Here is a 14,416-nt window from a genome sequence, read left to right as displayed (position 1 = left end):
ATAGAATCTGTAGATGAAGAATGGAAGATTGAACAAAACGTAGGACTATCATTGTTAAATGCATGTACGGTGCGTTTTGCCTCTCCAGGGACAGCTTATAGCACTTTCCCAACATTTTGCACAACTCTTCCTTCCCGCCACAAAGTGTCTTCTTCCCAGGAATGTAGGCTGCTGAGATGTCTGAGGAGGCGATGTTAATAACGTGGGCGAACGTTTTCAATTTTTAATGAAACTCGAAAAGCTGGCCATGACTCTCCTCCCTCCTGCAGCAATAATGAATTCTCCCCCTCCGTGCAGTATTTTAAAAGTTATGAATGCTTATGCAACCTTTGACTAAACCCCTGACCTGGCTGCCACGTTTCCTCCTGCCTTTAAATCAGGCTGCGAGCGATGTCTTGCCGGGCCGAGGAAGCTTCAGGTGGTGTGTAAAAGAGGCATCCATGAACACCTCCTTGTATTTAGGAAGTCAATCCGTCGACAGAAGACACACTGAACCTTCAAGTAGAAAACTCATTTTCATTGAGAGAATTTGGATTTTAATTTTCCCGTATCTCAGAGATTGATCACTCAAAGACTTACTCAATAATTGTGCTTAAATATTGATGTTTACTCTCATTAGCTCTCTTAATTTCAAAGAACCAACCCCGCTATTACTTAGCTGCTTGGTACTTTCCACTGCTACCAACCCTAATTAGCACAAGCTAATTCCGCTCTAATTGCTTATTACATCTTAGTAAACAAGTAGCAAAAATGTACTTCTTTAGGCACATTTATTATGAGCCTCACACACGTCTTTGGTGCAGTATTTATGTTGAGGGATTGCCTGATAAACCATTGTCATCTTTTTGTTTTGCTAGACTTTTTGAGCGAGTTGAATTCTCCTGCAAATACTTTCTCCAATTTTTTTTTTTTCCTGGGCAACCTAGTGTCCCGATAGAAACTCAAATTGGTCTCATTGTTTCCCTAACTTTTTTTTTCCCTAAGATTTTTGGTCGTCAATCAATAGTTTTGAGCAACAATCTCTCCATCTGCAAATGACATGCACTGTGATTGCTTTACAACAAATGGTTGCACCAGCCTGAGTGTGTGTGTGTGTGTGAGAGAGAGAGAGAGCTAGCTGAGAGCAATGACTTTAGCCTTTTAGCTCTGTGCTGGGTTTGAATTAGTGTTGTGTGTTGTAGTCCACTGGTTACCATTCTAGGGTGTCCGCAGCCTCATTTACGAGAGAGTTCTCAACGTGGGCCCGTCTTTTCTCATCCACTTGTTTCTCTCAAGGCGTTCTCACCCCTCATCTGTTTGGGTCAGTTCAAACAAACTCAAGTCTGTTTGCTAAGTTAGTGCGCTTCCTGTGCACTGGTGGGAAAGCTGCCAATAAAACCTGAGTGAGGACCAAACGATTGTTCTTAGATACTTGATGCTTTTCAGAAACAGTTGTAGTTTGTTTGTAGTATGAACATGAACCCTACCTAACTGCAAGAAGCAACCACTTTGGGCCTTCTTTATTTAACATTAACTGAACACGTTAAAGACTCCAGGCATACCTGACTATTCTGGTGGATGAGCAGGATCAACGTGCCCCGTCATCTGAACTGTACTCATAAACCCCTTGGGTGACTCCAGGAGTTTTCCCTGTAGAAAAATTCCTACTAACTCGAGAGCGTACGACATTCGCTGACAATTCAGACCAGAGTAAATGAACTAAAGGTATGAAAACGCCCTGAGTTCTTTCACTTTTTCTGAAGGCCGGACATTATTTTCTGTCAGTATCTTATTTGCAAATATGAATGCAAAAAAAGACAGAGAGAGTCACTCCTGGGGAATGTTCTGTTTTTTTTTTTTTTAAGCAAAGCAGCTTCCACCATCTGTCCAGGTTCCCACTTGTACACGTAAATACTTTGCACATGCTGAGAAGTCGTCCCTGCCCCCAGTTTGTCCTCCTGCTTACAGCAGAAATGAACACCTCCTCACTACTTTGAATAAACCAATAACCCAACTGTGTGTGTGTGTGTGTGTGTGTGTGTGTGTGTGTGTGTGTGTGTGTGTGTGTGTGTGTGTGTGTGTGTGTGTGTGTGTGTGTGTGTGTGTGTGTGTGTGTGTGTGTGTGTGTGTGTGTGTGTGTGTGTGTGTGTGTGTGTGTGTGTGTGTGTGTGTGTGTGTGTGTGTGTGTGTGTGTGTGTGTGTGTGTGTGTGTGTGTGTGTGTGTGTGTGTGTGTGTAAAACAGAGAAGAAGCTCGCTGCGAGAGGGAGAAAGTTGTGGTTGCCTGGAGACATCTGCTGGATGAGTTTTTTTTCTCCATGGTCATTATAATGAGCTTCACATTCTTACAGTGTAGTATTTGTAGTGAGACTTGAAACTTGACTTGAGATTTATTCAAAGAAAATAAGCGCCATGTTGGCGAGGTCGATGTGGGACTATCTGTCCTTTTTCACATATTTTCTGATCTACTCGTAAATGTTTGTCAGGGTCTCCACGATGGTTATCTTAACCCCTCAACCTAAATGTACTATCAGCTTCAGACGCATGGTTTGCATATTGTTCAGGCTGCAGTCAGTCGGGTTAATTCATCCTGTGCTTCAAAATGACAACTGTATTAATCCACCTCAGGCTGGAGTGTGTTAATTTAAGCCCTTGCCTAATGCATGTACACAAAGCTGATTAAAGCCATCCGCGCTATCTAAATACTCTGTTTTATTATTATATCGAGTCTTTCCATCTCGTGCCTGTGACTCACTATTAATGTTGTGTTTTTATATCCTTTCGCAGTGTTTGATTCGTCAAACCGTAGAACGCTATCGCTAAAACCACTAACACCATCAAAAACATGATTTTTACCCGATATAATATACCCAATAAAAAGCAAAAAAAAAAAAAAAAAAAAAAGACAAATTAGAGTAATGTTCTTTCATTTCCCGCTATGCCATGTCTGACAAAATGAAAAAAAAAAAAAAAGTATCATTGTGACCCTCTAAAAATGCTCCAAAGTTAGTGAAAAATTAGGACTTCGACAACAAAATAATGAAAGTGGCAACTTGGTCCACGCATTCCTGGGACGTTTGAGACAACAAAATGTATGTCAACAACATTGTGTAATACTTCTTAATGCCAAGAGGGGGAGTCTGTATATGAGTACAATTCCTTATCAAAGGAGTACACTTTTAATGTGGATGGGTGTTATGATTTTTTTTTTTGTGCCAAAATGCATTAGAGGTCGTTATTAATTTGACTGCATTGCCTGTGCAGATGAATAAGCATATTATATCCAATAACACACCAGAGAAACACAAAGTTAGGGAAGGAACATTAGAAAACTGAAAGAAACAACAGTAATGTTCTTTACAAAGACGTGGAATGAAATGAAACCGAGAAAGAGAGACTCTGGCTTCATTGCTTTCAAACACTGATTGTCATTTGTTCGCCGTTCTCAAGAGCAACATTGCACTCTTCACAAACTGCTTTACTTGGTTTATATTTGAGAATAACATCAAAATGTGTTTTTACATCTTTTTTTCACTGTTTGCCTTCTTAACTCTCTCTCTCTCTCTCTCTCTCTCTCTCTCTCTCTCTCTCTCTCTCTCTCTCTCTCTCTCTCTCTCTCTCTCTCTCTCTCTCTCTCTCTCTCTCTCTCTAGGTTTCTAAAAAGGTCGCCGATCTCATTTTGGAGAAGCAGCCTGCTTATGTCAAGGTAAGCTTGCAGTTTTTAAATCATGGCCACTTACCACAAACGTTTCGATGTTCCTCCTTGCTCTTTTCACTCGGCTTTCTTTGATCACTCGTCTTGAAACATCAGCTGAGTGCTTTTATTTATGGTATCTTTTCCCAAATTATTCCTTAGACATCGAGGTGTTTTGATGCTATCAGTGTGGATTCATTCCTGTTTGAATTTTTTTTTTTCTGACTGCCAGAATAGACTGCGGTAGGAAATTTGACTCCATCCAAAGATAAGGAAAGAAATCTCTTTGATTGCCTTGTGATGTTGCAATAAACTGAAATGAAGCGCCGCATGTCTTACAGTTTCTCTCCAGTCTATTCTCAGTCACGTCCAATAGAGAACAATCACCGAGGGCCACGTGCGCTTTAGTGACGATGAGTCACACTGAGCCTTCCAGCTGGGTCTGTCCATCGCTTTCATTTGACATCAGTATACTGATGTGAATTCATCCCTGGCATCCTTTTAAGAAACGGCAGTGACTTTCTTGACCCTTCAAACATTAACTACACGAGCTTGGAGCGCTTCGCTCAAACACCTGCAACATACTTTAAGAAGGAAGAGAATAACACAGACTGCTTTTCCTGGAGGTTTTGTAATCCTGGATATAAACTTTATATACGCATGGACGGAGCCAAAGCCAGTAGTAGAATCTTTGGTTCTACGTTGGATACATGAGAAATGTCTGTGTACATTTAATGCACTTTGTTTTGGCAGAAGATCAGTCTTCCTGTCTGCACTTAAATATTCACCTTTGTGTGCCTGCTGGATTTGATTGAGTTCGTCTTTTGACGTATTTGATTTAGCAACCCAAGCTTCGCTCACCGCATCCACACATCACCGCTGAAGTTTATTGAAGAGCCTGTCAAACCCGAATGCCGAGTAGTGAGGCTTTGATCCCGCTGACACTCGTCGGATGACTGGCAGCTTGAACAAATTTGGGATGTAGTGAAACTGCAGGGAAATTATCGTCATTGTTAAGCCGTCTGAAGGTCAGTCTATGAATAGCAAATTGATCATTATTCCTGCGACCCTCCCTCTGCGACTGCAGAGTCCAAATGACAGCAGGGCTTATTAGTAGATGTTGCCGGCGATTTCAGAAGCATCTGCATTGACCCTTATGTAGCCACAGTCACTTGGTCTATAAAGGGCATTAGGGCGTCTACATGCACTGTCTTTATTTCACAGCGAAAAGGACAGTTTAACACAATGTCCTAGTATTCGGAGATACCATTTTTTTTCTTGAATTTGTGAACTATATCACTCAAAAAAATGAGGTTAAGCTTTCCTTCTTCTTGTTTACTTCAATGTGCTTTCTTCAATAAGAGGAGAAGAGTTTCGTCGCTCTTCCACTCAACAAAGTCCTCATCTTATTTCCGCCTTGTGACGTTTTGTCAAACGTGCGCACAAGATTCTTCATTGGTTGCAGAAACACGCGGCCAAAGGGCACGCTACAGCAGCGCTCGCTTCCCAAGCGTAACACATGGGTGGACATAAATTGAACGGACACGTAACGCTCGTGCCTCAGAGCTTTGAATTGATGGCTCGCTAAGCTCCTGATCTGAATCATAGCTCCATGTGTAGTGACCATCCCTCCTCCTTTTTGGGCCATGTGTCTAATCACTGTTGCCCTGAAGGGACACATGGACTGTGCTTGCACTCAGAAAGGGTCAAACTGTGATCAGTCCTTCTCTTGTGAAAAGTTACATGAACACCAGAGCCATTTTTGGTCATTAATTTCCAACTATGAATTCAAATAAAAGTTTTATTTTCTGGCTGGTCTATACATTGTTCTCCTTTTTTTCCATTTTTATACCCTGAATTTGATCCTTGTGCAATTATATTACTTACCAGTGACGTTACTTCATTTGACCAGTTGAGATTCTGCCTTGGAGAGGGGGGTCGGCACCACAGACTGAATATAAGGAGTGGTCATGTCCTCCCACAATGAATCAACAATCAATGCAAAACTGCCTCAAACTTGCAACCTTCATATCACCTCCATCCATCCCAGCTCACTTTTCTGAATGATCCTCTCAGATAAAAAAAAACAAACTATAAAGCGACGTGTGTTTTGGCTGTACTTATGTTACCATTAAAAAAAAACAACAACAACAAAAAAACAAGTAAATAAGGATTGAGGTGTAGCATCATCTCATCCCTCCATCCTACATGTATAATACATTCTCTGATTGACTCCTTGTGTTCATCCTTTAGTTTGAGAAGAATGTGAGGGCTTATATCAGTGAGTATGAGCTCTGCCACCGTTGACTTAAATTCACATCAAATCTTTCAGAACCGTGTTACTTTAGATTTCCAATCAATGAAACACACATTGGGACAATTTGAAATGCCTGCCAGTACAGAAGCGAGTGAGCACAATGCATAACCCTCCGATCAGCGGGGTAAAAAAAAGATCTCGTTCTGGGAGTCCAGGTTGTAATGACTTTGCGGCAGGTAGCCCGGACGATAGGTCATTCAACACCAGTGTGCTCTTGTGGACTGGTATTCAATTATTTTCCACTGGAAACACTGCTGGTGATTTGATTGTGTTTTCCAGTCGTTTTCTTTGAAACAGATTGTTCATCTTAGCGATCTTATTACTGATGACGGCTGATTACACAGCGGGGGGCCTTCAGGCTGTCTCACTGGGAGACTGGATACTGACAGGCACAAGCACTTTTAACAAAATTGTGCTGCCACTTCCTTAAAGCCTTTAGCTATTGTATAAGAATGTGGATAAAGGCTCTTTATGTAAAAGATGGAAACAACTGTGAATCCCAAAATTTGTGTTTTCTATTTTCCTTAAAGCTTTTTTTCCCCTTAAAATGACGTTTGAGCCCTTTGTGACCTACAGTAGCAAACAAGACCATTGGCAACAACCCTGAGTACTTCGACATCGTTGTTATTAATGAAGTAGGTGTTAGCTAAAACGATTAATGGCAGGCTTACGGAAAAAAAATTGTTCTTGTTTAAAAAAAAAAAAATACACACACACACACATATACTGTATATATATCACTTACACATGCACATTGGAAATCAATAAAGAAAGAAGTCATACTGCTGTGTACACAGAGGAGGCGCCAAAATCAACACAAACCAAAAGTTAATCTCCAGAGATTTAATTTAGGCTTAACCCTTCATAAGAATGTTGAAGCTCTGGCAGCTCGGGGAACAGGGAGTTAGTGCATAGTTAATGTGAAGGAGGGTTAGGCGGAGGACCTTTTATGAATATATGAATAAAAGAAAATGTAAAAACTTGAAGAAAAAAAGTCCTTATGACTAAACATCTCCTTCCCACTGCAGCTCCTACATTTGTGAGCACTGTAGGAGTCGTTGTAGACTTAAACTGATCACCTTCATGTTTACAGTACACAGATCTGCTCTATAGCTACTTTTCTGGGTTGTTGTTTAGCTTCCTCTTTTCCAGGTATCGTGTTTAACTGAATCTTAGTAATGCATCCGAGCTCTTTAACCCCTTCAATAACCCAAACCTGACTGACCAGTCGCCCCAGTCTTGTGTTGTACACTGTTATTGCATTTCCCCTCACACAAGCTAAGCTGATTGAGCTCTCTGTCTGTCAGGTTAACTGTGGCTTACAGACAGCTCAGAACAGTTAAACAGCAACAAATTGGAGCCTCAGGCAACAAACTCAGCGCTCAGTATGTTGACCACGTGTGCTTGTTCGTGTATGAGATGCTGTTTGAAGCTGCACATGTGTCATCAAGCTGTTTTTGCCTTTTTCCTCTTAGGAGTTGTACACATAACTGAATTTACAAGTATTTTCTCAGGACAGAGTTTTTGCACCCCGGCTGTGTACAACGTGTGAGAATACATGCTATTACACAGAAATGGTTAGACAGTTCCAGACTGCGTGTGTTCGTCTGGTGAAGCAAAACTGGAGGTTTCTGTTGGAGACAGGAAAGAAACAGATTATTTTTCTTCCCCACGGAATCTCAGCACTTATTTGGTTACTTTGAGTATGCATAGATTTACATGTCAATCACTCTTCAACTCAGACTTTCCAAGAGAAATATTGGATGAGGGTTTTTTTTTTGGTCAGAGGGAATAATATTCTTCTCCCTGGTGAACTTTTTGCACTGGTGTTGCAGCACTGCTCCCAATATGTGACTCAATCTGCCGTATTCAGGCTCTAAATTATTTCTCAGCTGGACCTGGTGAGTCAGCCCCGACCCCAGCCGCTTCCCAATGGGACAGGGTGCAAGGGCATATTCTGAGGATTCATTTTAATGTTGGGTTTGCGTGTCCCGTAGCCTCCATAGCACCCTCATACATTCATAAACGCTTCTAACAAGTGCTTAGATAGATACAGATATGCAAAGGCTTCACGCTCAGTTGCCATTTAAGGGTTTACATGAGTGGTTTACTGTGTTGCTATTTTCTTCACCCTGTTAAAAAAAACAACATACTTACAATGATTTGGCTTTTTGCTAGCTTGCACCTGTAACAGTATCCGACCTACATTATTTGCTCTTCTTGAAATCTTGATACTACTCTCATATCTGTAATCTGAAGCTACAACCAGCAGTCGTATAGGGTTAGCTTAGCATTAAGTCTTTAAAGAGTTTGGTCCTGTCCACAGATGTGGGAAGTAATAAAACCATCAGCCATCATAAAAACCTTTAAATTATATGAACCCGGTTCTATGGTTTATGTAGACGTTATCTCGAGACACTTAAATAGCATACTCATTATGTTAGAAACAAGCAGCTCAAAGACTTCAGTCATTGTTATTTTCCAACAAAGACCCAACGTTAATCCATCATTAGCAACATCAAGAACAAATGACAAGATCAAAAGAGGCAGAACTCTTGGGCAAAACCAGGCCGTCTGTCGAAACTGCCCCAGGTTTGAAAACTGGGAATAGGATAGGCGCAAACAGGGGGAGGTGTCCATAGCAGCACGCCGTCCTCGCCAACGATCCAGAGGAACCTACGAGACCAGAGGGCTCAGAAACTCGCAGGATAACGCGTGGTTAGTAACTGACGTAGTACCTGAGATACGAGTATGTGTGATCACTTTTTTTTTTTTTGTCTCGTGTTGCCATGCTAGTCGGGAATGTGTTTATAACACTTCCTGTAGGGTAACAACTTGCAGCAGGTTGACCATTATTGAGCAGACATTGAAGTGTTTTGGAGAGGTTTTCAAGATGAATTAAAACAAACGTGTAATTTAACTATCAGGAAATCTTCCCCAGAATATATTTCTGATTTTCGTTTCCCTTATTGAACAATATGAGTCTGTGCTTCAAAAAGCCCCGTCAACACTGAAGATCATGACGGCATTGTTATGAATAGGATCATTGCTCTCATATGCACAGCTGATGTGCCGACTGGGATGTAGTTTTTATTTTTATTTTATTTGTTTATGACCGTTTGAAATGAATCGCCCCCCTAGCCTCCATTCTGTCTGTAAATGGTTGCGTTCTATCTGACAGTGTTAATAAGACCTTTGTAGGAACACTGGACTGTTTATGCGGACGTTTGATTCAACATGACAAAATAAGATCACAGAACTAGGATCCTGTACCTGCAGGCATGGCATCGGTGAGATCAAGGAGAAAAAAACAATCAAGGAGAGAAAAAGAGCCGTTGAAAAGTCGAGCATTTTTTTTTTCTTCTTCTCGTTCCTTCCTGGGCTGAGGGTGTATTCATTCTTCACAGAGGTCGTTGAAGTGGCATAAAAGCCGTACTCTCTGAGCAAAGTGCTCATTGATCCTTCACTAAATGTCAAAGCTCGGATAAAAGGAGGGTTTTCTTTGAATTGTCAACATCTTTCTCCTCCATACTGTATCAGCATCATCTGTATCATCTATCCTTATAAAACGCTCACAGTGGGATGCCTTTCACTCGGCATTTCTCTGATGTGTGTGTGTGTGGGTGGGTGTGGGTGTGGGTTTGGGTGTGTGTTTGTGTGTGTGTGGGGGAGAGTCGCAGCACGTTGATTTCATGCAGCTAATGGTATATGAACTTGCATATTTGGCTGACAGCACTGCAAATGAAGCAGTGTAACACTATAGATGAATCATTGGGATTTTACAGGCCACTAGTGTGATGGAAAAACAATTGTGAAGCCGTTTCAAAGGATATGTGAGCAGTTTAGGTACAGCATAGTAAATCCTTCTTTAGGCTATCACACGCTAACTTTGAAATCATTTAACTCTTTATGGAGATCCATTGTGCTACTTTGTCTTATTTCATTTGCCTTCCTCACAGGAGCTGGAGCGAGTGACGGCATTACAGGCTAACCTGCAGCTGGCAGCAGTCATTTGCACTAATGCAAGGAGGTAATAGAGTTACATTATACACTATCTATTCACAAAATGAAATAGCTGCTGAAATAAGCCATTTGCATTCTAAGTGCCTTTCTCACCACCATGGTAACAGCCCTTCCCTGTTTATTCTCCGATAAGCCACAAACGTCAAACAAACACACTTGTTTGCTTTAAAGTCCAATAATTCCACTGGAGATAACATCTGATCTGTTATATGTTCTGGGATTAAACTTTTGCGTGTTGAACATATGTATTCAATGATTTGCTCAAATCATTGTAAATTAGTCTGATGGTGTTACCAGAAACAGTAAGACCCACAGAGTCAACATCACGCTGTTAGTCCATAAGGAATCCCAAAAGTGTTCATGTACAAACACAAATGTCAAGTATGTGCTTGGTCACAATAAAAAATATAAAACTGTGATTGGATTCCTCAAAATCTAAATTGCTTTTTATCTCAAAATGCTCGTCTAATATCGTCACATTTTTCCTTCAAACTGCTCACCATCAACTGCCAAAAGCATTCTGTTTCACCCTCTTTTTTTACACTCGCAGTGTTAATCACTACTAGTAATGCCGACTTTTTCCTGCTGTGTAAATTCTCATGTAAAGGCAACTAAGTGTATCGAAGGAGGGATTCACAGAAGCCAGCCTGGGTCTGTTAGCCAATCAGAGGAGACGACAGCTGCTGACAGGCCTGCTGAAGTCACTAAGGACCATTAAGACGCTGGTGAGACTTTAACTTTTATTTATTTATTTATTTATTTATTTATTATTTTAAATGTATTTTTTATTCACAGCAACTAGCAAGCAGTGTGAAAGGACACCAGTAATGTTCCCCTTTAGTCCCTTTGGCTGGAGCACTACATGTGTTATTATTCTAATCAGTTCATTTCACTCCTGACATTAAATTAGTACCTGCCATCACGAGAGGCTGCACAGACTATTACAGCATCCAGCGTAATATTTGATTCAATAACTGGTGCCGTACAAATTACCTTTTTAATGACTTGTGTATAAAGTGGGTACTGCTGTATGTGTATATATATATATATATATATATATAATATATATAATATATGTGTGTGTGTGTGTGTATGTATATGTATGTATATATATGTATGTATATATATATGTGTGTGTGTGTGTGTGTGTGTGTGTGTGTGTGTGTGTGTGTGTGTGTGTGTGTGTGTGTGTGTGTGTGTGTGTGTGTGTGTGTGTGTGTGTGTGTGTGTGTGTGTGTGTGTGTGTGTGTGTGTGTGTGTGTGTGTGTGTGTGTGTGTGTGTGTATGTATATATATACATACATATATGTGTAGGTCTCAGACAGTACCCAGTGTAAAACCTAATAGGACAACATTTTGTATATATTGACTTAACTAGAAGATAGAACTGAACAGAACTGTCACTGGGTACATTTAAAGGCAGGGTAAGTAATTCTGAAAAACTAGCATGATTTTGAAAATAGCATTGCCTCATGGATTGTCTTTATTCCGATTTTCAGAGCATGCGAGTTATTAATTTCTGTCAGGACCTAAAATTTCTACTCATATTTTAAAAAGTGTATCTGGAGAAAGTTACCAAGTCTGCCTATAAGTTTACCACCAATTCAAACAAGTGAAGCGTTTTTAATGACAGCCCTATATCAACTAACCTCTATAATGTTTATATGAGCTGCTACAGTAATTATTTTGTGCTGCACCCAAGCCTTCCTCTTCTTTCTTTCCCTCACAGCAAAGAACAGACGTACGACTCAGCGAGATGCTTGAGGTATTGTGATCCTCTCCGCACACACCTACACACATGAAGATTAAAGGTCAACCATTAGAAGGGATTCTACACTCAAAGACATGCCTACACAAGCACAAGATGCACTGACAAATGTCAATCTGTTGTGAAGGTCAGCTGCAGCACATGGTAGGGTCAGATGTTATGCAAGTATGTGAAACAACTGTTAACGCGCATCAAACAGGAAAAGACAAAACAAAAGAAGTTGCACATATCACTAATTCATTCATTCATAGTCATCGAGATCGCGTTCTGTATAGGTACTTTTTAAATAATTTTGTGATCAATTAGACAGATTCTACTGTGATTCTATGTTGTAAACTGTGTTTTTCTGCGTGCTTGCAAATGACCTCACTGCTCTGCTCCTGAAGGAGGAAGACTATCCAGGTGCAATCCAGCTCTGTCTGGAATGTCAAAAGGCTGCCAGCACCTTCAAACACTACAGCTGCATCAGGTAAAGCAGATCCATCAAAATCTTTATAGTCGGAATCCAAATGGGAGCAACCACGGTCTTCATTTTCTGGGGGGCAGGATGGAACGTTGTTTTGATCTCTATAGATTAAAACTCGCCTGTATCGAGCGGGGCCGGCCTGAAATCATCCGATGTCAACTCTTCTTAGAAAATAGGGGAATTGATCTCTGTCAAAATAGTGAGACTGTGTTGGCATGTAATTGCTTTGCTCTGAGAAGACTTTCTAATGTGTGCAGGTTGACCTATTATCAAGGTTAGGTGAGTGCACGGTTTCTTTTCTCACACAAAAGAAAGAGAGGTTAAGAGGCTTTTTACATTCTCTTATTTTGCTCATTGTCCTTACCTTCTTTTTCTGCTAGTACAGTCTTTATTATGGCCAATAAAATAGAAAGTCTTCTGTATGCTAACATTGTCAGTTGCATGTGTACATGATTGAAATACCTTTGGCAACTGCCAGATTGGACCATAGTAGGAGTGAAAGCCTTTAGCTGTGTTAATCAATGTCCAGTTATGAAATCACATACCTTATTTATTGTAAGAGTTCAGACTCATGAGTGAGATAATAAGCCCTTTCCTTTCTACTCGGAGGGGCAATTATCTCAGTCCCATCTCCTCTGTAATTGAGCTCCATTTCTCGCAGTCGGCAGGTCCAACGTCGCAGGATTTTATGTATTGAATTGATTGGGGACGCATGTCATTGCTGGCTTCCTCCCTCTTCATGTCGCACGGTGAGCAGACTCGGATAGAATGTGAGAATGACCCTCATGGCAGAGTGTGTGTTGAGATGGTCGTGGAGAACAGAACAGGAACAGTCGGCTCCGTATCAGACTGAACACTACCTCAAGCGGATACAGGCCTTTCAAACAAAGCTGAGCTAACCTTAGAAAAAAAAACTCGACTGTCAGTTTAGCTCATCACAAAGTATGTCATATAAGGACTTTTTTTTTTTTTTTAAAGATGATTGTATAAAGGAGCATTGATGAGACGTTTATGCAACCCAGCTTGGCAGCCTTCATGTGAAATAACGATCACTAATATGTTTTATTTCCCGGATGAGTTGTTGTCTGTTCAGTTGAGTCTTGAGTTAGTCTGGCGTGTGCATGGCATGCCAACAAATTCCCTCAGATACTAATAACAGACTTGTAACAGGGCGCACTCATCACAAGGCAAAGTTGTCCTGTACTGTGATTAAGCTGGATTGTCCCCCCTCCCCTCCCGGGCCTGAGCACTGTAACCTCTTCATAATGTTTTTATACAACACATGTTTGGCTTTACGTGATCATGACGCACTTGAGACAGGCGGGTTAGAAATTAAAAAAATAAAAATAAAACAGGAGGCGTGGTTGAGACCGCTTCAGCACATTGAAGAATAACACAAAGAACATGATCAAATACGGTCATTCATAATATTCCCATTGTTTTCCCATTGCTTTTGACACTGGTGTTTTGTGAGTGAACCTTGTGCGATTATCTTATTATTTACTGCTACACGATCCACATTATGTCATAGTTCAGAGGCTGCCGCTGCCCACAGCTTCACTGCTGTCACTCCCACCAGTGGTCATTACCCTGTATATACACTTGGACAAGGATTGTAATGGCGGTATTCTCTCATAAACTAGTATGTCAGAATGTCTGAAGACTACTGGTCAAAAGTGCACATTCCACAAATGAAAATACTGGAGGAGGTCAGTTAGACTGAATTATGAATGAAGTACTTCAGCAGTGATTTATTTGGTCGATTCTTGACTGTTTTAAAAAGTATAGTTCCTCTGTGAGTGGTTACAATGGTGGGCCACATATTCAGGTATTACACTAGTACCTGTCACAGCTGGCCTCTGAATGAGGGAATGGGATTGTGATCCTCATAAAACACTCCCACTTTCCATGACCATTTGTGTCACTGTAGTTCTCACGGCTAATGTAACACAATCCATCTGCTCTTTCACCCATGCTTTCCTTTAAAAAACACACTAATAAAGCTTCCTCAGTGTCGTTGTATTTTTTCATCAGAGCATCAATCACACATCTGTCTCGCTCTGCTCATCATGCACATTGATTTCTGGCTTTCTGCCCAAAAGTTGCTGGAGTTCGGACTGCAGCTATGGCCTCCCTAAGCGGCAAGTTGCCGGTCTGCTGCGCTTTGATTT

At 40.9% G+C, this 14,416-nt stretch overlaps 1 protein-coding gene across 3 annotated transcripts in view; it reads left to right on the top strand.

The window, feature by feature from the left end:
* Positions 1-14,416, top strand: part of vps50 (VPS50 subunit of EARP/GARPII complex) — a 104,065-nt gene that overhangs the window by 14,822 nt on the left and 74,827 nt on the right. For all 3 annotated transcript variants that reach the window (XM_079368384.1, XM_079368386.1, XM_079368385.1), the window contains exons 5-9: positions 3,630-3,683; positions 9,948-10,018; positions 10,619-10,736; positions 11,741-11,776; positions 12,166-12,248. In XM_079368384.1, coding sequence (XP_079224510.1) covers positions 3,630-3,683; positions 9,948-10,018; positions 10,619-10,736; positions 11,741-11,776; positions 12,166-12,248 — 362 coding nt within the window. The remainder of the gene's footprint in view (positions 1-3,629; positions 3,684-9,947; positions 10,019-10,618; positions 10,737-11,740; positions 11,777-12,165; positions 12,249-14,416) is intronic.

This window comes from Symphodus melops (genome assembly GCF_947650265.1).
Source record: "Symphodus melops genome assembly, chromosome: 18".
NCBI classification, from domain to species: domain Eukaryota; kingdom Metazoa; phylum Chordata; class Actinopteri; order Labriformes; family Labridae; genus Symphodus; species Symphodus melops.
Note: the sequence above shows the minus strand (reverse complement) of the source record. Positions and strands in the feature narration are given on the sequence as shown.